General features: G+C 32.6%; 1 protein-coding gene across 2 annotated transcripts in view; it reads left to right on the forward strand.

Annotated features, from left to right (window-relative positions):
• The window catches only part of FAM172A (family with sequence similarity 172 member A), a 434,833-nt gene that overhangs the window by 117,726 nt on the left and 290,110 nt on the right, over positions 1–26,997 (forward strand). For both annotated transcript variants that reach the window (XM_044265562.1, XM_044265569.1), the window contains 2 exons: positions 202–267; positions 5,641–5,832. In XM_044265562.1, the coding sequence (XP_044121497.1) occupies positions 202–267; positions 5,641–5,832 (258 nt within the window). The remainder of the gene's footprint in view (positions 1–201; positions 268–5,640; positions 5,833–26,997) is intronic.

The raw sequence follows: 26,997 nt of genomic DNA on the forward strand, positions 1-26,997 counted from the left end.
AATCTTCTAACGATATATGCAAATGAAACCATCATGCTATAATGCCTAAAAATTATACAGTGATGTATGTCGATTATTTCTCAGTTCAACTGGGTGGGGCACTCAAAGATAGAAAGATACTCATTCAGAGCAATAATAGCCATTTATGTGAATTTTGATAATGGATGACATTATATCATGTGTTTTTTTATTTCTACCTAGATTATTACGAAGTATGTATATGAGCTCTTGGAAAAGGACTGTAACTTGAAAAAAATCTCAATTCCAGTAAGTCCAGTTTTTAAAAATAATTAAACTTCCAAATGAAATAGTTTTGAATTCAGAAGAAACTTTTTATATGAGTTTAACTGTGGTAAGTTTAAACATTAAGGTCCTAGTATGTTGATGTTGATACTGGTAATATTAAATGCCTGGCAGTGTATCTCAGTTCAGTGTGCACAATAATTTTTTCAAACTAATACTCTTCAATGTAGAGGAAAAAAATACCAATAACCAGTTGTTTTTTTTTAATGATGATGCCTTTAAAAAGGACTACCCCCCGCCTTTTCTAATTTAATTGGTATAACTTATTTTTACTTATTTTTTGAAGTAAACCAGTGTACTTGATGTTGTGGTAGACATTCACTCTCTCCTTAATTATTTCCTGATTTTTATAATTATATATTTTATTTCCATGTTATTTCCTGTACACATTCCCAAATTCATTCCTCATGCTTCCTGTTTTATAACATTGCTCCGTCCCTTTCAGGTAGAACATTCTTTCCAAATATTGTACATTTTCCCATTTCAGAGTGAAGGTGTTTGAGATATGTTCTCAGTCTTAAATTCACACAAAATATTTTTAATGTAAAACATGATACAATCAAAAAAATGAAGAAACAGTAATGTTATATATGAAACAGTGGCGGTATTAAATTAGATGATCCTTGCTGTTCCTGATAACTGAGTGTATGATATATAAAAATCTGGAAGGCTTTTATGAAGGTAATGAATTTAAGGTACAAAACTTTGCATATAAGTACTTTGTCTACATATTTTGCATGAGATTTTTAAATTCCTTGGGTAATATTCTACTATGAATTAGAGGGTTTGAGGATTTTTTAATAATATTTATCCTCACAAATTAATTCCAAAGTTCAGTATTTAAAAGGAAAATCTATTTTATGTTTAATTTTATATAAATAGGCTCAAATGCTAGGTCACATTGTTAATCATCTGTTCATTTATTCAGCAAAAATTTGCTTAAAAGTCTTTTAGGTGCCAGGCACTGTTTCAAGTGCTGGTATGTACTAGTGAGTAAAATACTATTCTGTGCAATAGCTAGGCTAACCCTCCTTTATTTGGAAACTTTTCTTCCTTTTATTCAGTCTTTCTTGTTAATTTTCTTTCTTTCAAAGTTTCTGAAGAATAATATTTAAGGAGACTTAGCTTGATTTATTGTTACAACACAGTTAAGACTGAGCCATTTAACTCTTTAATACTTATAGTTACATGGAACTTTTAAACTCATTTCCAGAAGAAATCAGAAGATAATTGGCTGTATGGATTATGTTATATGATTAAGTTTCACTAATTTCTTTATAGAAAGCTTGAGGTTAGGGTTAGGAGGACTTTGTTTTATAGATCTGATTACTTTCCTCTGGTTTAAACTTTAGTCTGTAAAGCTAATAAGCATAGAGAAAACTTTGCATTATATGAGACCAATAGTAAGTGTCATGTCCATTTATGGTTAGTAAACATTTCCCGATTTTATAAACTGAAAAGAAACCAAAATTTGTTTTCTTTAAGGAAATTAATATCTCTCCATAAGTTATCATCATATATTTTAGATCACTGTGAAATTTTTTTTCTATAACTATTCATTTTCTCCTGAGTTCTCTTAAATCCCAAAGCTAGCAGTGAAGATGGTTTTTTATTTTGCCTTGTTTTGTATCACAGTTGTTCTTTTTATCATAGGAATACCTCAAAGTGGTTTGTTTTGTTTTGTTTTTTCCTGATGAAGAGCTAAGTTTTAGTTTTATGGTTGAACTATTAATAAGGAAAGAAAGACTTCTTTCTTCTTTCCTTTTCTTTCTTTTCCTTTTCCTTTCTTTCCTTTTTGCAAATAACAGCACCTGATGGAAACCTATGATTTGATGGTAAAGATCATTATCATGTATGTCTCGTGTTTACTCCCTACCTTACATATATTCTCATGTACAGATTATTCTCAACTCTGATATCTTACACTTGTGTAGAACTTCAGATTACATAAATTAACTTAATAACTTGATTATAAATTTTCATTCATTTTATTCAGCCATGTTTAAATGATCATCACAGTTAGTGGGGTTCATGGGTATTCTAAAGTGAATTGTTAACTGCTAAAAATTGTTCTCACTTATCAGTTGGTCTTTGAAGTTGATTGGTTAATAAAGTTAGATGGTGCACTAGGATGACTTTTATATGCATTCCTTAATGAAAGCTCAGTTTAATGAATTAGTGCTGTTTGAAGACAATGGCCTTGGAACAGCCATTTTCAAACTTAATTAAGCTAATGCCGAAATTATGTTTTATTCATGTAGATATTTTAGTATTTAAAGTTAGTACTAACTTTTTACAAAGTAAGTTATAGATAACAGCCTCAGAGTTCTGTGTTAAATTGAGATGAATATAAGCCAATGACCATCCTAAATACTGCCCTTATACCTTAATCATTAATAACTACATTTTTCATTTTCATTGTTTTTTTCCTTGAATATTCTGATGAGCTTATGTTTTTAAAGTCAGTTCTTCTATAAAACTTTTATTCATTTATTCATGGCTACCTTAATTTGAAGCCCTTAAATATTTTTGAACAGCATTTTAATATAAAAAACACATTTCATCTTCTGAAAATAAGCACTCTTCCAGTTTTAAAGTGATTACTGTGGAATTTAAGTGCCAACATTCCACTGCTTAAAAAATTGACTCAGTTCCCTGGTAACAGGGGACTTAGTCAAATAGAGAAAAGAAATAGTGAACAGCGCCTACTGCAAAGTCTACAGCTATAGGGTTTTTTTTTTTAATTAAGATAAACAGATGTCCATTTCCATAGCCATTCTAAGATACATTAAGGCCTCAATGATTTTAAGAGGTAGTTTTATTTGTGCACATTTAGACGTACTCTTTGGTAAGTGAATGACTGGAAACCTTTGTGGCCCCTTTTTCATTATACATTGACAGCTTTGTTTTTTAATTTTTCTTTTGTTGTTATCACTTTTGGTTGTTTTTTTTTTAGATTTTATTTATTTATTTGACAGAGAGATATTATAAGTAGACAGAGAGGCAGGCAGACAGAGAAAGTGAGGGAAGCAGGCTCCCTGCTGAGCAGAGAGCCCCATGAGGGGCTCGATCCCAGGACCCCAAGATCATGACCCGAGCTGAAGGCCGCGGCTTAACTCACTGACCGCGCCCCTCACTTTTGTTTTTTTTTAAAGCCACTTTAACTGAGTGATTCCTCTGTTTTCCCCATTAATCAACTACTTCTTTTCCTTGGAGTTCAGTCATACCTGCTGTTATCATCAAAATTTCCTTACTTCTGGACGTCACATGCAAGAGAAGCTAATGTGATTGTTTTATACTTCATACTTCTAACACTGCATACTAATTACCACTAAGATCAGTTATGATGGTTTTTTTTTAAGATTTTATTTATTTATTTGACAGACCGAGATCACAAGTAGGCAGAGAGGCAGGCAGAGAGAGGGGGAAAGCAGGCTTCCTGCTGAGTAGGGAGCCCGATGCGGGACTCCATCCCAGGACCCTGGGATCACGACCTGAGCCGAAGGCAGAGGCTTTAACCCACTGAGCCACCCAGGTGCCCCAGATTGATTATGCCGTTTTAATTTCTAGCATTGTGTAGCTCTTTTAAAATTCTTTATAGTTATATATTATTTTAATCTTCAAGATGTGCTTTCTGAACCAGGCAAGTATTGTAACAAGTTAAGAGGACACATTATTTAGTTAAATGCCTTTTATTTAAAGGAGGTCACTGGTGATGCTAGATAACATTCCTTATTATAAAAGTTTATTCATTGCTTTATTTACTGAGTGCCTACAGTGTGCCAGCCTCTCTTTTAACCATTGGGAATGTTGCTGGATACAAACAGAAAAGTCCATGCCCTCCTGGTCTTGTATTCTGGTGGTAAGAGGAGATGGTTAATAAACAGTTACATAAACATATATATAAAGTAGAACATACATTAGATTGTGTTACGTGCTGTGAAGGAAAATAAAACTTCCTAGAAAAAGAGTCTAGGAAATTCTTGAGGAGACATTTAAATTTAGGGGTAGACAGGGAAGGCTTCCCTGAGGAAGAGATTTTTTTTTTTAAGCCCTATGGCTATGCTCTTCTTGCTGAAATAACTGCCCTTTGTGGTATTTAAACAAATGACCACCAATCTATTTGTTTTAGAATTAGAGAAATGTTCATTTTTTTTCTCTTCCCAGGAATAGTGACGGGGAACATGTAGAATCCAGGACATTTTTTTTTTTTTTGGTATCTCGAGTTTTTTCTATTTTTTAGTTTCATAATTTCATGAATCTATATACTCTTGAAGAAGTGAAGAGCTATTTCATTACAAAGTATATGGACAGAACTTCTCTGTTTGAGTCTGTATGTTACCGGCCATCAAGACTTTAGCTTCTGGCTCTGACATAGCTGCACAGAAACTTCCATTCCCAGTTACTGGCCACTGCTGATGTGGAATACCATTCAATGCAGGCCATCAGTCATGTAGACAGGTTAGGAAGTGATCTCTTTGTAAGTCTTTTGAGTCTTTCAAGTCTAAAACATAAAATCACCTGGTTTAAACCTAAACATTAAATACAATCAAAATATATAAAATATTCATTCCATAAATAAGTACTATATAAAAGTATAAAAATGCTCATCCTGTGAATATTTAGTATATAAAATAAAGTTAGAGGAATACTTAAATAGTATTCCTTCATAAAATAATTGTTATATGAGCCTGTGTTCACATCCTGAATGATGAAAGTTCAAAGACCACTTACATAGAATAGGTGATTGAGTTTTTAAATAGTTTCCTCTCCTACCTTTTAAAACCTTAGTAGTATTCTTTACTAATATATGATTTTCCAACAGGTGTATGCTCCTGTTGGGCTTTTCTGTTTTCTATTATAGATGTAATTTACTTCTGTTATAGAATTATAGACTCATTAGCTGTGTGATCTTTGGCAAGTTATTTAAACTCCCTAAGCCTCAATTTCTTCATGTATAAGTGATGATAATAATAATACCACTTTAATGAGATTGTGATTGAGGTAATGTTTTTAGGACATTTAGCATAGTATCTATACTATAAGGACTCAAAAAATCAGTTATTCTTATTTATATTATAATACTAAATATGCACCAATAATATAAGGAGATATATTTCCAGTATTCTTTTGCCATATTACTATCATGTCTTTTATGCTAATCCATTTCATATGTAGTTATTAATGTCTAATGAATATTTCCGTTTTTTAAAGCTTTTTTACTTCTATAACTCTAGTAGACATTCTATAATTTATAGTAACCATTATTGTTTTCTCATTTATGTCTGTGCCTGATCAGAAAACATGTATTTATTATTTAATTTTTTTTAATTACAGGTAGATGCCACTGAGAGTGAACCAAAGAGTTTTATCTTTATGAGTGAGGATGCTTTGACAAATCCACAGAAACTGATGGTTTTAATTCATGGTAGTGGTGTTGTCAGGGCAGGTCAGTGGGCTAGAAGGCTTATTATAAATGAAGATCTGGACAGTGGCACACAGATACCTTTTATTAAGAGAGCTATGGATGTAAGTGCAATTTCTTTTCTATTTTTTTTGGCATTTTATAGCTCTGTTTTATTATGCATTATAAATTATTTTATCCTGTCTCTTCAAAAGTACATTCTAAACATAATTTTATCTTTAAATTGTTTTTTATTTGTAATTCAAGATTATTCATTATTTTACAGTTAGAATGAAAAACTAAGTGGTATTTTATTTAGATAATCTCTTTAAAATGAATATTTTTTATTCTAAATTTGTTATTATTTGAAATATTCCTTAATTTATCATTTATCAATATTATTTAAAGTACTTACAAAAATATCAAGATTGATTTTGTAAATCTTTGCATACCTAATTTAGTTAAGTTAGAAACTGAAGGAAATGTACTTGAAATTAATTTCTTTTTCTTTAAAAGAAGAGTTTAAAAAAAAGAGTTGCAGTGACTCAGTGTTTGTCATTTCTTTAAAAACTAGAACTCAGAAATAAACTGCTTTAAGCATTAGACAAAGACCTGTAAAATGGTAAATTGAAATATTTACTGAATTACTTTATTTTTACTTGAATTCTACCTTTTTAGAAACCGTTATTTTATGTATGCAAGGTTTTCTTTTCTAGAACAGTAAAATTGAGTTGTTTTTGACCTATAATTGTTACATCTTAATGTTTGGCTACTTTTTATTTTTAACTATCTCATTCTTGCATTCTGCAGTGAACAGCCAAATTTTCCAAAGTATAGGTTTCTTTGGGATATGAATAGTTTTTTCAGAAAAAAGTGTTGTCTTGTAAAAGAGATTTCATATAAGAACTTAAAGTTATTTAGGGATGTATCTGTGCATGTGGACTCTATAAGAGCTATATTATTACATTTTTGTAATTATACTGGGAGAGGAATTGCTTGATACATTGATGATTTCAAAAGTTAAAGATAGGTTTCCTGCTCTTTTACCTCTAAAATTATAAAATCAAGGCCCAGCCCAGCTCTTAAGAGAATATTTTTGTTAATAGTTTTTGAGACCCTTAAAGTGCTTCAAGTAGAATTTCTTAGGTTAATTGTGTTTTTTTTTCAGTGTTCATGGATTTGTAAAGAACACAAGACATTACTTTTGACTACAAATTTCAACAGTGCGATTTTAGTAGAATTTAAGTAAAGTTTAATAGAATTTAAATAAAATAAATTGAAGTTTAGATTGAAGTCACTCACATAAAATATTGTATTATTTAAACATACATATTTCTGGCTATGAATAGTGAAATGAACTTTCTTTCTGACACATTAGTTTGTGGTTATAAGAGATGCTGTCATTGATTAAGAACGTTATATATGAAATGTGATCACAATTCAGTGTATATTTGAAAATACAATTTAGTAAAGAAAATCGTGTGTTCGTACATATGAGGGCTTGGTGAAATACTGTATGTAATTATATTGTTCCTGCTACTAGATCAAGTAAGCCTTTTCTGTTCTAGGATATTTTATTATGTAAGATTTTTCAAGGTGAAAGAGTATGGTAAGTCATGCCAAACAACTATGAACAAACTATCTGTTGATATCCCAAACAGGAGGAAGGAAGTTTGTCTGTAACTTTAGACTAGTCAGGCATTTTGTTCTTTTAAGTAGAAGTGTAGTGTTTGGAAACCAACAGCATTTCATTGCTTTGACTCTTTTCTGCTTTTCTCAATAATGGCAACTCATGATTCCTTTAAAAAAAAAAAATTCAGCTGATTTCCTAGTACTCTAATATTTAGTGTATTTAGTATTTATGTGTTATGTACTTAAAAGTTTAATTGATATACCTTTTTCTCTTTATAGAAAAAACTGAATACCACCTTTATTGTGGTAAATTTCTACATGGTGAATATTTTTAAATGGCTATCTCTTTTTAATCTAGATAAAGTGATTTGTTACTTTGGCTTTGCCGTTTCATGGTGTTTCTTTGGTGGTTCTTCAAAGGCTACTGTGTGTTTATGTGTGGTGGGAGGACACTGATTGTAAAGGGGTGGTATTCTAGGAAGCAGGCAGAGGAAGACTAATTGGGAGGACTAAAGCTATCTATCTCATCCTTACCTTTTAATCAGATTAGCTCTATTTTTATTTTGTGGACTTTGTTCAAAAATTGTATTTAATGAAATGTTTCCAAAATTTAGAAAAGACTGGGAGCATTACCCATTTTTTGTGATCTGTCAGTTTTTGATATCACAACTGAAGTAAATCTGTTATTTCTCAGGATAGACAATATGATCTCTACTCAGCTTTGTTAATAGTATGTCTGTTGTGGCAGCTGTCCCTTGAGCTCACCCACTCTCACTAATAAACATTCCTGCTTTCACAGCTCAAAAAAAAAAAAAAAATCTGCTATATCTCTTACAGATTTTTAGGAAAAGATTTAAGGTCCTAATATTGGATTCATAGCATTATAAGGTTAAATTAAAACCTTTTCCCATCAGTGGAACCCTGCCTCTGAGGCGACTGTTCTGTAAAAAGTAGGTTTAAATCTATGGAACTACTTCAGTTGAAGCTGGGGTGAGAATTGGAGCAACTTCTACAATGACCCCTGAGATTTCTTCCCCAAACCCTAGGGCTCCATAGCTAACAGTCTGAGAATTAAAGATATTCCAGTCCTTGCATTTTAGATACTTTAGAACTTTATTATAAAAAATGTATTAACATTTCATGTTGAAGAAATAGTACATATCAGATACATCCCCACAGTACTTCTGAGTGCCATAGCTCATATTTTTAGTGTTTAACAGTCTTCATTGCATAATACATTACTTGGAGTCGGAAACAGTGTATCATATAGCCAAGTACTGATTATTCAGTGTTTGTGCAGTTTGAGAGTTACTCATACGTGTTTTTTCTTTGATCTTTTCTCATGTGTTATCTTTTTAGGCATTTCAGTTGGTCTCTGTAAAATGGGCAAGGAAAGAAAAGTCATTACACTACTTAAAGTCATTTAATTACTAATTGCCGATGTAGAACAAGGGTGCAGAATTTAAGGAGTTGGCAAGTCTCTCAGGGTCGTGCAATATTTGTAGGATCCTGATAGTGAGTACCTCCTTAAATTTTGCATCATAGGCAGCTTTCTGATCTCTCCCTGTCCAGGCTTTGACTGACTGAGTTGTACTGTCAAAAAGTTTTATGGAGAGTAGTTTGGGAGCCACTGGTCTATACAGTCAAATTTTCCATGCATCAGAATCACTTGGAGAGCTTTTTGAAACACAAATTGCCTTGTCCCAAAACCAGATTTTGATGCAGAAGGGTCTGGTTGGAGCCTGAGAATTTACATTTCTAAGACTGTCACAGGTGATGTTTTGCCTTTAATCTGGATACCACACTAGAATCTCTGGTGTAGGTAACATTCTTTGGATTGGTTAAGAGTTTATTTATACTTCTTAGGCTCTAGGTATAATGGATAAGTTATAACTTGATGGCAATTATATTTAGTATGACAGAAAGTAAGAAGTTCTAGGAAATGTTTATTTTTATTTTTTTTTTTAATTGACAGAGAAAGAGATCACAAATAGGCAGAGAGGCAGGCAGAGAAAGGTGGGGGAGTAGGCTCCCCGCTGAGCAGAGAGCCCGATGTTGGGCTCCATCCCAGGACCCTGAGACCATGACATGAGCTGAAGGCGGAGGCTTAATCCACTGAGCCACCCAGGTGCCCCTAAGAAATGTTTTATAATAAAATCAGTAGAGAAGTAAAGTTTAAGTTATGAAGACTACTTTCAAAATACTAATAAGTGGTTCATACTCAAAATGATAAAATTTATTGATTTTAATAATTTTGTAAGAAGTCTGATTACTTCACTAAGCCTACCCACATTTTTACTAAGTTCTCATAGCTGGATTATTTAGAAGAGTCTGATGTTTCCATAATTACTTACCTTGAGTATAGCTTTCATATTGTTATATCTAAGTTTAAAGAAATTATACTGTTTTTATCAATGTAATTGATACTGTTTCGGTTCTAAAACATGGTGGACTGAGCTAATTAATATGCATTTCTCTCTTCTGCATACACAAATGCAAGAATAGTGGATAAAACATAGCAACAACAAAAATATTAAGTATCTAGTTATGTTTAAAAGATAGAAAGGGAATCTTTATTTAAATACCTAACTACAAGAAAAAAACTTAAACCCATGGTGGTAAGTTCCTTGAGAATGTAGCAACCCAAAGGGGATAGCTAATGAGATACAAGCCCTAGGTCTACATTACAGCTTTGAGCTTGAGAGGCAAGTGCTAATACCAAGACCCTTGGGTATAGCTAAGGCCTGGAAGTTTCTGCCCTTTCAGTTTTCAGGAGTAGAAAAATCAGTTCATGGCCCAAAGGTGCAAAGAGGAAGTTTATTTGCTAGAGAGGCCAGGTGGGGTAAATTAACATCCTCCCTTGGGAAATAGAAGCCACAGATCACACTCCAAAGTTGGATTTGGATTTGCAGCCTGAATTTTGACAACCTATGTCAGTGTGGGAATTTTACACAATGTATATTAATGTAAAAATGGACTTTGGACAGATGAAACTTCTGGGGTACTAGATGGAAGCAAACACAAAATTCCTGGTACCAACACTTTCCTACCCAGGGTAAATCCCTAATGAAGATGAATTTCTAGTCAGAAACTAAAAATTATATGAGGAAATGATTCGTCACAAGGAAGAGTCAGGTGAGGCAACTAACTATCAGACACAGTTGAAGAGAGAATTGGTAAATTAAAACCTAGAGTTGAAGAGTATTGTATACAGAATATAGCAGAGAATCTGAGGGAAAAAATTGATATTTTTTTAAATGATAAAGAACATGACTTTTTATCATAAGAATTTCAAAAAATTGATAGGGGAAAAGTCAAGAATAGAATAAAATCTAATATTTTTGTAGATGTTTCAGAAAAACAATAGGAAAGAAGGGGAGAAGAAGTAATATATTAATTTCTGATAGTAAAGACAGATGTTGAAGTATGGCATAGCTTAAGCAAGACAAATGGAAAGAAATCTACACTTAAAATGTATTAAAATAAAACTGCAGAGCATCAGATGGTACATGCATATAATCTGGAAGTCAAGTAAAATCAAAAGTCATTTATCAAAACAGTGATTATCCTTTGCTAATCCTTCCTCACTTGTTCTGTTCCCTAGACATAATCACTCAGTACTTTCTGGTATTACTTGTGTGCTCTCTATCTATATTTTTTAAATTTAATACTGTCTCTTGATCTATCAGTCACTTTCTGTTATGGTAGACAAGAATCTCTTTCCTATTATTCCAGTTTTTTGGATTAAATCAGAAATCAAGCTTTACAATATTACTACTACTGTAAATTTTTTTATGGCTGACTCAGGTACAACCTATGGTTACTTTTCATTTTTGCTGAAGTTTGTTTTCATGGAATTCTTTTTTTTTTTTTCTATTTTCTTCACAGTAATTGTTAATTCAGCTTTTGATTTATCTCTCAGTAGTGTTTTTAAAGGGTCAGACTTACCAAAGCATCTCATAATTTCCTGTTTTTCTCTGGAGAACTCTCTTTTGGAATGCTGTGGACTTTCATTCCAGTCCTGACTGGTCACTTTCTAAGCCTGCCTATCTACCTCTTTTCCTGGGACTCCCCTTAGATGTTCTCCTTATGTTTGAACTCCTGTTTCCTGGATCTAATGAACCCAGCTTTTTGGATATATGCCCTCATTTTGTTGGAGCCATCAAAAAATGAATACAAGATAAGTTTTTGAAACCTTTTATTTCTGAAAAAAATGCCTTTATTTTACTTGCTTCCTTTATTTTGATAATTCAGTTAGGCATAGAATTCCAAGTTGAAAATCATTTTCATTCTGAAGTTTGAATGCTTTGTTTCATCGTCTTTTAGCTTCCATTGTTTTAACTGGAAAGTCTGGTACCAATTCTGACCTTGAATACTTTTGTTCCCTCTGTGTAAGCTTCTTTTCCTTTTGCCTAATGTCAAGAAATTACTCATACTGCTTTTAAGGAATTTCCTGTGCCTTGGTGTTTTTATCTTTTTGTTTCTTTCATTGTGTTGGGCACTTGGTGATCCCCTCTGTCTGTACTGTAAACTCATGATTCTCAATTCTTAGAAGATTTTTTGTGTTGTTTCTTTTTCATTTTAATCTTCTCTTTTTCTAGAATTAGTACCTTGATTTTGGAATTGTGGATTGAGCCTGTAAATGCTTTGTCTAATTGCCTGTACTTTCTTATTTTCCATCTATTTTTTGCTCTAGTTTTGTTATTAGGTTACCTACTTTATCTTTTAACCCTTCTGTAGAATTTTTAAAGTTCTTCTATCATAGTTTGATGGTTTGATAAAGTTCTATCATATTTTGGAATGGAATTGTCTTTTGAATCATTTTGCAGACTTTTGCATAGTACACCTGATTTGAGCTCTGTGTCTCTCTCCTCTCCTATGGTCTTTTGTCCTTCTAGGCCTTCTCTAAATAAGTTTCTCAAAAGGAAACATCTTTGATCTCTTATAGGGCTAGCTGCATAATGTAAGATTATGACCTAGTTTTGGGGTTCGGAGTTTCCTTTTTTAAGGAATGGGATAATTGTACCTAATGTGAACTTAAAAGTAATATCTCTGGATAACTGGCATCCCAGTTTCTGAGTACTTCTGAAATTCTGTGGATGAGTTGGCTTTCTTGTAGTCATTATTTCCCTCTGGGCACTTGAGGGTTTTTTTTCCTCTATGGTACAAATCCAATTCTATCAGCTTACAGTCTTCCAAAAATGTATCAATGTCTTTGTCCTCTTTACTCTCCATTCTCATTTGTTTTGTCCTGATGGGTTAACAGCACCCTTCTTTACTCAGTAATTTGAGTAATAAACTTTTTTTAACTAAAATTTTAGTGTGATTTTTGGAAGGAATGGAGATAATCAAAATAATTCAGTATAGCATTTTAATTACATGGTTTTTTTAAATCTGGTCATTCCAGTGATATTGAGTCACTTTACAATACATAGCTTTTTTTAAACAAATAACATTAAAGCAGTTTTCTGTATAACAAAATTATATGTAAATCTTAGAGGATGACATCCTTATGTAGCAGCATTCATCACACTAGAATATGTTAGGATTTTTTTTAAAAAAACCATTGATTATGAAAAAAAATTTTAAAAATAAAAAATAAAATAAATAAAAAACCATTGATTATGGGGCAACTAAATTAAAGAATACATAAACTGTTGCTTGACTGATATAAATTACAGACTTGAAAAGTTGATTTAGAGCTTTCTAGTTTTTAAATTGTTTGCTTCCCTTTTAATAGCTATACTTGCCTTTTCTGTTCTGCTGATTCCTCTTTCCTCAATGCATTTGGGATTCCCCCCTTTTTTGACGGGCACATTTTGAAAAGCTGAATGATTATAGTATTAGGATTTTTTTTTTACAAATACGCATGGAGCCGTTATGGATGGTTGTCTAAAATAGGATGTGGTTTCTTCTTGTTTTTTTTCTCAGTAATTCAAGTAATAAAATTTTGGTAACATCTTCCTAACTTCTACCTTCAATTCCTAGTCTTCCAACTATGTATTTCAAGGTTTTACTGTTTGTGGATAAGTATTTACAAAGTTGGTGACATGGAAATTTTAAGAGGATTCTAGTGGGTAGTGTTGGCTAATAGATGGTAGTAAGAAGTACATATCAGTTTCAGGCATAGTTTTATTTTGGAATATATGGAGCAATGCCATCTAGCAGCTTTTGGGATATTATTTAGTATTTATATAGTACAAGCAGAGTATGGTTTAGCAGGAGATGTATGTTTAAGGTCTCAGAAACCTCCAAAATATGGAAATTTTTTTGGACCTTTCAAGTATATCTTTGTTTAAGTGATTTATAAGCTTCATTATTGCTTTTTTTAAAAAATGTAATTCAAAGATTTGTGGATTTAAGAAATTCTCATTAAAATAAGGTGTCATTTCTCAACATACAAGATTAGCTGATAAATTGGTAACAAGTTGTATGATAATAACAAGTTTTAATATTGTTGGAAATGTAATTTGAAGCAATCTTTTTAGTGGCAGTTTAGTTATATCACCCCAAATTAAATGTGCTTATTAACCTTTGACCCTAAATTGCATTTGTAGTAATTTACACTAGAGCAGTACACAGTGTATACATACATATAAGCATGTATGTATGTATGTATACTCATCAAAGCATTTTGTAATAACATAGAAACTTCTAATCACCTAAATATCCACCAGTAGGAGACTATTTGATTAAGTAACGGTATATTCATATCATTAAAAATTATGTAGCTCTTAAGAAGAATGAGTGGTGTGTGTGTATGTATATACATTCATATAAGATGATGTCTAAGAGTTATCAGATGAAAACATGAGAGTGAGATCATTTGTTCAAAAGTAGTTACACATATATGCACATACACCACCATACATACATGAGTATACATGGATGTTCCTGGAAATATATGCAAGAAACCATGAATTTTTTCTTTTACTTTTATTTCTTCAATTTTTCTATTTAATTATCTCTCTCTCTTTTGTTACTTTGAGCAGGTATTACTTCATTAACTAAAAAGGTAATAATTTAAAAATTTTTAAAAATAATATTCATGAAATATACTGCATTGTGGTTATTCACTTAACTATTTCTAAAAGTACTTAAATTTTAGATTATAAAACTACAAGCAACTTATTTAAATAATGATTGATTTTTTTTTTCCCCCTCAAAGACTGGCTAAATTTAGACAACTAAAATTTACATTTCAAACTTAAAAAAAAAATACCTGCTAATTCTTTTTTTCCTATTTGAAATACAGACTACTAAATTATAGGTTGAAACCAAGAGCACTAATTCCAATTTTTAAAAGTAAACTTTGAAAAAACTATATATTAATCAAAGGAAATATAATCTGTTACATTACAGGCTTCATAAAAGATTGTTCAGGAATTCCAGAAAAGGTTAAAAAAGCTTAGCACATTATTGAACTGACAAGGTATATGAGGCCACACTAGCCCCCATGCCAGTAAAAGAAAACAATGGAATGACAGCTCTAGTGTTTGGAGAGAGGTTGTTAACGACAGCTTATTCCTTTATGATTTCAACTCCTGACAGAAGACAAGTCTGCTTGTTGCATCATGGCAGATGTATCATTACCTTCTGGCCCTGTCATGACTGAATTGGGGAAAAAAAAAAAAACCACATCCAGTTTTGAAAACCCAATTACCTTCTGGAATTTTGGTCACTATTTCTGAATTAGATGTGAAAAAGCCATCCTGTGATAGATGGTTCTTTGCTTCTGTATTGTTCTCTAGTACTGAAAACTGATTAACTAATTAAGCAGATACTGAAGCTTTTCCTGTAGTCGACGTAGAGAGTGATGTATAACAGCATAGAGCATCTTATTTTCTCACACCAGCCCAAGAAAAATATTACAAGGACTCTTATCCTTAATAACTGTTTTCTACCTATATTTATACCTGATATCAAGTAACATAGAGCTTTTCCCTAAATGCAAGAGAAAAATACTGGGTTTTTAAAAACAATTATGTATCACTTTTACATGAAAAAATATTGGCTAAAATTATAATTTGGTTATGACTTGATCTTTCTGTTTCTCAAGTACATGTACATTTGAATTCTGTTGTGTGGTTTTTTGTTTTTGTTTTATTTTGTTTTTCTCTCCCTTGGCTACCCTAAGAAGTGACTCTGGAGACAGAAAGAGAGGGTGTGGGTTTTGAAATTATGTCAAAGCCTCGGGGTTTGTATATGATCAGAATTTTAATGGAGGTTGAGGTAAGTTTAAATGCATAGAAGGCGAACATAAAAAATTTGTTTAATTTCTGTCATGTTGTTCTTTTTTTGAGTCACTCTGATGTCTTTTTCAAGTCTGCTTTACTCTTGAGCTTTGTGTTAACTGTATCCATGATCTGTGTTTTTCCCTCTTTTTATTCTATTAGAACTGCTGATCCCTTTTCTGTGGTTCTTCCTTTAATATCAGCTGAAGCAGTTTGAATTGCTGAATCAAAGCTGTTTGGGGAGTGAGAGAGTGTGTAAGATTGTAGCAGGGTGAGATTCTCTGGGTAGAAGGTAACACCTCCTGCAGTTATAATCAATGCTCTGGACACTTTCAAAGATAGGAGAAGCCATGACTTGCTCCGGGGTTAAACTTTTAAAAGAACTTCCCTAGAGAAAAATGTCATCAATAAAGTGAAATAATTAGTTGACAATTCTTGAGTAGCCCAGATTTAACAAGGAAAAATTGCAGATAGGTCAGCTTTGCATTTTTCACTGTACTTTGGGTTTCTTTCAGGTTTCAGCTTTATACTTTTATTTCTCTTAAACATGATTTTAAAAACTTAATTTACTTCCATGTATTAGTTAAGCCCCGAGTTACTTTAATTTGAGAAGAATTAAAATGAAAAGAATATCAGCCTTTAGTAATAGGAAATAGTCTACACTTTCACTTGAAATAATTGAGATAGTAAATTACGAAAGTTAGGTTGTTTATGAAAGTGTAGTTTATACTGTTAAAGTCGCCAAGCTTTAGATTAAATGCATTTACATAATTAGTAAAATGTGATTTTTAAAGAAAATAATGTTAATCAAGTGAATTTAAGGATAAATAATTTTTAATTTCCAGGGGAATTTTTCAGTAGCATTCCATGCATCTGATACTCTTGGGTGATGATTTTACTTAGCCATTTACATGATGTAAATAAAAGGTGTATTTTAAAATGTTAATTCCAAGATAATTTGTCTATTTCTATGTAGGATACTAGAAATTCTGACTAATGCCTAATTATGACTTAAAGATTTATTATGAAAAAGATACGTCTATTAATTACTTATTTTTTACTTATAATATAGCTTTTTAAAATTAAGACTGGATTTCAGCAGTAATTCTGGATAGTAATAGGCCAGTATTTTAATTCTTTTTTACATAGAATTTAGAGTCTTGTTTTCCTGGACATAAAACAAATCACCACTTAAAATTTATAGTGATGTATTTAAAGAATTAAGTGGAATACTTTGGCATACTTTGTATATTTAGAATCATGTACTTCTATATTTAAAATAAATAAACTCTTACCAGTTTACTCCATCTATGAATAACTGATTAGTTATCCCATACTGTCAAGTATTCATTCAGATATCAACAATCTTAGAATCTTAGAGTCAATGTTGTTGTTTGTGCTTATAATCATTATTGTAAAGGAGATGGTACCTTGTTTATGAAACATCTATACAAGGATGAATATGCCTCTTGAAGCTTGAAGGCTGTGGAAGAAGGCATCCAGTAGTATTAATTTTAAACAGCACAAGTAGTAGGGTGTTAATAAAAAGTAATTAAAAAAACACAGGTCGGGGCGCCTGGGTGGCTGTCAGTTAAGCAGCTGCCTTTGGCTCAGGTCATGATCCCAGAGTCCTTGGGATGGAGCCCCACGTGGGACTCCCTGCTCAGTAGGGAATCTGCTTCTCCCTCTGCCCCTCCTCCTGCTTGTGTTCTCTCTTTCTCTTTCTCTCTAAGAAATAAATAAAATATTAAAAAAATAAAAATGAAGGATGCTGGGGGCGCCTGGGTGGTTCAGTTGGTTGAGCTGCCAACTCTTGATTTTGGTTCAGGTGATCTTGGGGGTCCTGGGCTCTAGTTCCCCCACCAAGTTCACAGTCACTCTCTCTAAAATAAATGGATGAATCCTTAAAATAAAAAAAAAATAAAAAAGACAGTATTTGAGATAGGAGATGTATGTGTAAACATTTATGTTTTTCTTTTCTGGTGCAACTTGAACACAGGATGTTAAATAATAACTCACTTTAATAAGAATCAGTTTATTTCTTTATTAAAAATAGATATGTTTTGAAACATATCCGTGATTTACCATATACACAAACACACGTGTCTTCCTACCTACAAGTATCTGTGTATGTTAAAATTCCAGATTGCTAACACAGTAGTATCTTTTTTTAAATAAACTATTATTTGAAAGACTTGTCATTTCTGTTGGGAAATGAGTACTGGCTTACTTATTTATACCGTGAGTTGTATATTTGAATAAAATTATGTTCTCTAATGAAAATTGGTCTTGAAAATATTTAAGAGAACATTTATCCAGACAAACACGTGCCAAGAATATTTCTAAACTTTTTAAGGGAAGTGTAATGTGCTTCTCAGTTTGTGTTTTCTGACAGTAAGAAAATAATCTTTCCATTGAGCTTTTCATGCACATTTACTTAGTATTGTAATGATTTGAAAGCATACTGCCCTTTTGAACAGTTTGTGTTGTGATCAAAATATCAGAACAAACTTAAACTCTGGGTAATTGTCTTTTTTCCCAGAAATTAACAAATTATAACATCAAAACCTGTATGGAAAGGTATGTAATAAGTCATCTGCTGCTGTAGGCATTTTATCTTCCTCCAGGATTCAATTGTTTTGGTTTCTTTCACTTTCTGCCTGTGGCACTGTATGGTAAAATTCAGACATCCTCTTCCCCTGCAAGGAATCTCAGGGGTGGAGGATAACTTACACAAAATTAATAAATGGTATAGCCTTTTCATTGTTGCCCATCCAAGGCAATTTGCAGTGTTCACTTTAGAGAAAAAAAAATGGGGTTGTGTAGGAAGCACTTAAAACAATAAATTAACAAGTTTAAAGCCATGAGTCCATTGTAGAAGGTATGTATTTCGAGTTTAAAAATACTGACCTAGTAATTCCTTAAGTAATTTTATTTTTTTGGTCTAATGATAAAATCTAACCTTGAAAATGAAAAACAAGTGTAGTGTTTGTATTTTATGGTAACTAAACTAAATTGATTAGTTCATTTAGCCAGAGGAGTTTAATAAAGCTTGTCTAACTTAGAGCTTGTCTATTAGAATTCTTATTTTTACACTTCAGGTATGTCATTTTATTAAGCATTTTGTTGTGGCATACTAGAGGAACAGTTTTATAGGAGAGAGAAAAATTGGCATAAGTGGTGCTGACGTCTTAAAATGTGTGCTTTAGGGTGCTCTAATCTGTATAGATACCATAGGTAGTGGGATTTAAGATTGCTTTCTCCAGGAAATTATATAAATAATAAATAGTATTATGTATAGTCTTATTTCTTTTTTTTCTTTTTAGTCCCTGGAGAACTTTTTTGTTAGCTCTAATATTGTTACGTATATAGTCTTTTTTCCCTTACATTTAGATATGTTTGAATTGTTTTAAGACAAATGATTTTAATATTGGAATTGTTTTAAAGAAGCATTTAGAAGAAAGCCACATCATTGTCTCATCTTGAGCTTCTACAACTCAATTTGTTAATGTACAGAGGTGAGACAGTTAAGACTCCTGAATACTATAGCTTTGGGAAATATCCTGTTTTGTTGTTTAGGATATATTGTATCATGCTGTAACTGTAACAACTTGCCTAATAATAGCAGTCTTATTTTCTGAAATGTTTCTTGGGTGTTCTTGTTACTCACTAAACTGCAAGCTCATTGAAGGCAGGACATAAATTTTCTCCATTGCCTAGCAGTATGGTTTAGTAGATGAGAACATGGGCTTTGGTGTTAAACATTCCTAGTTAACAGTTTTAGCTTTGCAACTTAATAGTATGTGATGTGGTCAAGTGTTTTTTGTTCAGTCTTGGTTTACTAATCCGTAAAGTAATCACAATAGTACCAAACTCATAGAATTATCCTGAAGATTAAATGACAAAATGTATGAAGGACCCTTACCACTATACATGAAACTATTTTTTTCTCATGGATGGAGAGATAAAGGAATTCCATTAGCAAAAGAGAAAAATGTGATAGCTTATTGGCAGACACCATTCTTTATGTTAAATCCATTAAAAGACAATAGATTATGATTTCAGCTCTACCATTCTTAAATAGGAACATGATGTGTACAAGCTCTTAATATAACAGCTGCCACATGATGAGTACTTAATAAATGTTAATAGTATTGAAGGTGGAAATGGTATTTAGTGATTAGTTTTGTTTTCCTTTATTTTCTCCATTTTGCTCTCTAAATCCTGCCACTCTCTAACCTATTCCTATAACAGTATGACTGGGTTTTTCCTGGCATCTTGTTATATTGGCAGTTATTTTTCTGGATGCGTATTATCCAACTATTCTAAGGACCCAGAGGACATGGGATAAAATTGGTATTGGCAGTACCTTGGAGGTGTAGATGATAGACTTGCATTATCATTCCCCAGGGTTAACTACACCTAGCAAGTGGAAACATAAGCATCCTAAAAATGATTTTGTTTTGAAAACTCAAAGTTGTTAATGGCAAAAGTTTCGTTCTAACTTTCCTGCCCTGTGAAATCCATCCTTGTATCCATCCATTAATCCTCCAATTCATCTATAGATCCATCAAGTATTTATTGAGGGTCAATCACTGTTCTAAATATAGGGAGATACAGTAGTGAATAAAACAGAGTACGTGCCCTCAAGATATTGTGGTTTAATGGAGGATACAGGCAAGTTCAGTACAATACCAAATATGACCCAAAACTGCAAGCATAGCGTATCATGGGGCAGCATATTGAAGGTGTCTCTCTCTCTCTCTCTCTCTCAAGATGTTATTTATTTATTTGAGAGAGAAACAGAGACTGACCATGAGTGGAGGGAGGAGGCAGAGGGAGAGGGAGAAGCAGACTCCCCTGCTGAGCAGGGAGCCCAACACAGGGCTTAATCCCAGGACCCTGAGATCAGGACCTGAGCCAAAGACTGATGTTTGACGGACTGGACCATCCAAGCACCCTATTGAAAGCATCTCTTAAGGCCCTCTCTTCAGAAATATTTCCCAGAAGAAGGGTTATTTACATGAAGTCCTTAAGTATGAGTAGACACTTGGAGGTAAGGAGAGGTATTCTAGATAGAAATTTTAGTTGAATAAAGCTTGGACATTGAGTTTGATGTGAGAGAGAGAATATAAGACTGGGGCTGCAGAGATCATCAGGGACTGATGTGTCCACTTAAGGTATTTGTAAATTGTCTTAAGGATTATGGAGCAGCATTGAGCAATTTCTAAAAGAGGAAATAACATGGTCAGATTTGTGTTTTGGAATATTAATTCTGGCATAATTCAAAAGAGTAGATTCAGTACTGTTAACATACTATAGAAGTAACATGTGTGAGCAAAAATAGTTTAATGAACTGAGGAACCAATGAGGTTGTATAGAACTTGAGAGATATATAAGCCTATTATAATGATTTGACTATATGTGGGAAGTGAAAGAAATGAACCGAATACAGTAGCTGGGTTTCTGACTTGTGTAATGGGGAGATGGTAGTAACACTAACTGAGTTGAGAAGTACTGAAGAGGAATGATCTTTTAACATTGAAGAAGTTGAGAATCTTATGTTAGACATAAAGTGCTTATGCTACCATATTCTTCCCAAGCCATTTGCCTGACAGTGCCTGTGATCCCACTTTCTGACTCTTCTCCATCGTATCCCTGTTTCAGCAAGAGGTGTACTGGGTCATGCAGAGACTTTGAAGAAATAATTTCATGATATGCCTAAGTCCCTTGTTATAAAATTGCAAGAAAAAGCATAACTAATCCTCACATTAATATATCTCCTAATGTCATGCAGATTAATTTATACTGTGATTTAACTCGCTTTTACTTTTGTATTTCCTTTTCTATTAGCATGTCTGTCTTAGAAAACCTACATTGAGACCGAGAAAAACATTGTTTAGTTAGATGAAGTCTATTGACTGCCATTACAAAATTTGTAGAAAAGAGATCAAATTTATGGATATTTATGGATATTCACATTCCACATTTAAAATATTTCACAATATTGTTCATGTTCTTCTCTCCCAAAGCAGTGACGGCTTAACTTTTGAAATTTGCATCATAGGGAAAGTGTGGGCGTGTACTTTTCTACATAATGAAAATAGTTTTCTTATTTCTTTAACGAAGGTGGTATACTAGATGGTCTGAATTGGTCTTTGTAGGTTTTAAATTGATTCCATAGATTCTATTTTTATAATTTTTTTAATAACTCAGTATGCCCACTTTAAGAAACCAAACTATAGGAAAATTTTGGTTTTATTTCTCAAAACTTAATCTCATTCTTTTTATTTTCCTTCTAATACTGAAATTTCCTCCTAATTACAAAAATGTAACTGTTTTACAAAAAATCTACCACAGAGATGTTGTCAGTAGTGAATTCTTTTTTTATTAATGTATTCATTAAGAGAGTGTTAACTGCTGGGGGAATGGAGAGAGAAGGTTGCTATACTGAAGTGTTGTTATTAATTGAAAATGCAGAACTACTGAAACACCGGGCACGTAAACACATTCAACAGCTTTTCATTTACCACATATATCCCAATTCAAATATTTCAGGCAGTACATAGTCTCACCCATGTCCAGATAGGTGTAAGTAAATGTCTTGTAGGAGGAGATTTGAATGAGAAAAGCTGGTATGAAGCAAACAGTACATATCTAGTTAAATAGATATCTTCTGTTTGTAGAAGCATAAGCTAGATGTTAGGATGGTTAGCGTGTGGATTGGGAAGGAAAGGAAGATTGAAAAGTATGGTAGTTGGTGAACTGTTAAGTGGGAGTGAGGAAGCAGACTTCAGGAAATAACCTCTTTGTTAGAAGGAATACATACATTCCTGCTAGGATAAGGAATATCTTATTTGCTATTTCTCATTGCATTTGCATTTATAAAACATTATTTATTCTAGGAAAGCAGGCCGTAAGCCTTCAGCTCACTCTGCCATCCTTCTGATACCTCCTATTGCTTCTTGTAAAATTATATCTGGAAATGCATTGCAATACAGCCTTGGCTTATAGTCCTTCTCTTACTAACTTGCGTTGAACCTTAGGAAAGTTACTTAGCCTAGTAAGCTATTCCTTTCTCTTTACTGAAATTAGAAGGCATACTTAGATACCTTTGTTGCACTGATAACTTTCAAGTATATACAAGACAGAATTATCTTTATAAGCCTCCAAATGAATAATAAATATGGAAATCTTTCTTATATATTGTTATAAAAACAATCAAAGAAAACTTGACCTAAACCCTTTATTCATTGAGTGATATGTTTTATCAAAGATGCACTGATAACAGATAATTTGGTAGGAAAGTTATCCACTTTCTAGTATTAGTATTTTTTTAGCTTAATATCTTATTGTGAATGTTAATCATAACATTAGTAAAAGTAGTTTCTTAGCTTTTTATCTTATTGTGTATGATTCTTTGGGAAGTGTAGTAGTTTTGTCTTTTGGCAACATGGGTTCATGCAGTTGAGATAAAAAGTGCTTGTCTTTCCTGAGAATATTTTCTTCTTTGGTGCAGCTAACACCATTCATTCAGATTCTAGCAATATGAAGAGAAAACACAAATTGAAAAATGGAGCAATTTGTTGATAATTTTCATAAGGCTACATATTCATGAAATCATTCAAGATTTGCTGTCATAAGTTATATAGAGAATGAGACATGATTTTTGAAAATGAATTGAATTTATTTTTAGCCAAGTCTTTATAGAAATTCCCAACCTTGATTTTAGTTTCCAAGTTTTTGCTTATCCAGGAAAGTGTATATAACCATATTCATACTAGTATCTGATAGTCCAAGTCCTGCATGGTAAAAGATAATAACACCAGTAGGTAAAAACTACTCACTAGAATCATAAATTCAAGAACTACTTACATTGGAAAGAATTTAAAGAAATTGTAATAGGTAGAGAATGGGATGAAGGACCCATAACTGTATGGATAATAACTAATTTAGCTTTTACACCAGTTTAAATTCAGTATTCCTTATATTAAAACTTTTTTTTAATATATGAATTGAGTTCTAAGGCTATTGCTGAGTTACATTTTGGGCTTAAAAGCAAGCAGACAAAACAGTTGCTGATTGCTTGTTCTGTATAGATTTAAACAAAACATAGTCAGTACTCTGTGTTATTAATTTTTTTCTCTTCCCCATAATGAAATTCCTCTTCTGAATTTGTTGAAATTCAGAATTATGGTTATGAAGGGAATAAAAGAATATAGTTATGGTCCAATGTATTCATTTTTCTTTTTTAGCATTTGATATTTGGTGATCATATTTTACCACTGGGCAAAAGTTATACTCAACAAGTCTACTTTTTTGATTACTTCCAGATAAGATTAATTTATTATCACTTACAAATCTGCTCTTATCATTGAAAAATAACCAACTACATAAAATTTATTTGTTGGTGATATGACAAAATTATGCTTGAGTTGTCGCTGTCTCTTAGTTGAGATTTATTCCTCCCTTTGGATTTCAAGAGGCAGAGAGTAAAACTAATTTCATAAAAGTTTTCAAATCTACATTGGTGTCCATAAGCACTCACTGTGTATTCTACCAATCACAAATTTTTTTTTCAAGATTTTATTTATGTATTTATTTGACAGACAGAGGTCACAAGCAGACAGAGAGGCAGGCAGAGAGAGAAGGAGGGGAAGCAGGCTCCCCGCCGAGTAGAGAGCATGATGTGGGGCTCGATCCCAGGACCCTGGGATCATGACCTGAGCCAAAGGCAGAGGCTTTAACCCACTGAGCCATCCAGGTGCCCCCCAATCACAAATTTTTAATGGGAATATTTTTTCTTATGAAGGGAAAGGTACATTTAGAAATATTAATAAAGAGATTTCAATTGGAAGGATTTAAAATATTTTATGGTTTTAATAAAGAACAAAATGAGTTTTCAACTTGCCTTCATATTGATAGAGCAATAGTTTTAATTGACCTTTTAGTTTGACTATTAGTTATTTCTAGACATGCTTTCAGTATTCCATGTTCAAGCATGGGAAACATACTGAAAGAAAGTCAACTCATTTTTTATTATCAACAGAAGTACCAATTTAAGAAATTATAAGTAAATATTACTTAAATAGCATCATATTTGAAATGAAAGCTTAGTGGAATAGCCTTTGATTTTCCCATGTGTGTTGTTTTCCACTTCCATTCTTTTCTTTTTCTGCCATATTAACCTAAAGACAGTAGATATTTAGAAAAGAAAATCATAAAAATTTAAAAAATAATTTTGAGCTCAGATTCTGTTATCTTTCAGTGGTCTATTATATAAGAGTAAAGTGAAATTTTTTTCTCTTCTGAGTTGTAAAATATTGTGATCTTTGATTGTTTAAGATAACATTGGTGCTTATTTGTGTTATGCAGATTCCTTGAGTATAATTAACAATAGGACATATGCACTTAGTTGTTTATCTAGTGCAGTTATGTTTCCCTAGAACAATCCATTCTCACTTTGTTCTTTTTCTTTTTACCCCAGGCAAGAAAATGTGTTTAATAAAGGACTGGTTCATTTAAGAAGGATTTCTCAACTTCAGAACTACTGACATTTTGGGCAGATAATTCTTTGTTATGGGAACTGTCCTTTGCATTGTAGGATGTTTTAGCGGCATCCCTAGCCTCTACCCTGTAGGTGCTAGCAACACCCACTCAGTATTAACAACCAAAATATTTCCAGACATTGCTAAAAGTTCCCTAGAGGAGGAAAATAATCCAGTTGAGAACCTTTGGGCTGAAGAGGAATGCAAAGTAACTCTTGACTGTTGTGTTTGTAGTCCGGGATTTTGGGTATTCACTTTCTTTAAAATAATTTTACTTGAATGGTGGGACTGAAATTGGACTACAGCTTGACAGTATTAGACAATAACATTATTTATGCTAATATTTTAGACAGCAATGTATTCACTACATACAGAAGACATGGATCATTTGGATATTCACACATTGCCAGTAGAAGTATAAATTAACATTAACTATTTTGAAAACTGGAAGTATCCATTAAAGTTGAATATGCAACAGTTCCAATGATAAAATACACAATACTCTTTAAAGTAAATTTCATATAACCTATAGACTCTCATAGAATACTTTTGTTGATTTTTGCTCAACTCTTGAATCCATAGCTGTCCTATGTAATATAAATAATGGTTGATATTTTCATTATGTTAACAATAAGATAAAAGTGAGGCAACAAAAACATTTGTCCAAACTTCACTAATATGTGAGTGCTTTGAATTATAGTTTTCAAATACTGTAAAAATATCTCCTTAATATTTCATGCTTTTTTCACTGTGTAACATTTCCTTAATATTATATGTGTTTGTTTGGTTTCCCCCCACACACAGTGTAATAGCTACAGACAAGGCATGCTTCTCTGGAGATTTATTTATTCATGAGAAGGGGAGAGAGAGAGCATACATGAGTGGGGGGAAGGGAGGAAGGCAAGGGAGAGAGGGAATCCGCAAGCAGACTCCACACTGAGTGCGGAGCTGGACACAGGTCTCGATCCTAGGACCTTGAGATCATTACCTGAGCTGAAGTCAAGAATTGGACCCTTAACTGACTGAGTCACCCAGGTGCCCCAAGGCACACTTTTAAATTTGATCTGTATAACAGGGTTTTATCACTTTAAGACTAGACTATCAACAAAACAATAAATAAAGCCCTAATTTGTAGGTTTTGCCAATTTCCATGGTATAGATACTCATATAAAAAGCTGTGCTTGGGGGAAAAAAAAAAAAAAAAAGCTGTGCTTGATTTCAAGCTGCCTGCGTGGTGTCATTGAACACAGAATTGCTAACAGATATGGTTTCCCATCATTATGTGATATTTCTACCATTGCAGCCACAGTAGATATAAATAATCCCTATGACCCTGCAATTGCACTACTGGGTATTTACCCCAAAGAGCATAGATAATGGTAAAATAACTTGGAAGGGATGAGTATTATTATATATGTTTTAAGTATCTTATATTTGTAAGTTTATATAATTTAATATTTAATAGTGGTTTTGTTTTGTAGTTCACACAGAAGAATCCTGAAAATTTAACAATGGGTTTTCATTAACCAGTTTGAGCTAGCTCCAGCACACCACAGTTTTTAACAAATATATTCTTAGCAGCACTATCAGTGTAGCTAAAAACTACTTCAGTGCTACTGAAACTATTTCAGTGTTCATCAGGAGGGGAATGGTAATTCTGATTATTGTCTAATTGTAATTATTATCTAAATATTATATAAATTCAGTTCTTAATTCTAATTTATACATTCTAAATGTGCCATATTTACATAATAGAGTATTATAATACAGTAAGAATGAACAAACTTACAATTACATGCAACAACATGGGTGAACCTCTTAAACTTACTGTCAAGTTAAAGAAGCCAATCACGGAGTACAGATTGCATGATTCCAT

This window comes from Neovison vison, chromosome 1, assembly GCF_020171115.1.
Source record: "Neovison vison isolate M4711 chromosome 1, ASM_NN_V1, whole genome shotgun sequence".
Taxonomy (NCBI): Eukaryota; Metazoa; Chordata; class Mammalia; order Carnivora; family Mustelidae; genus Neogale; species Neogale vison.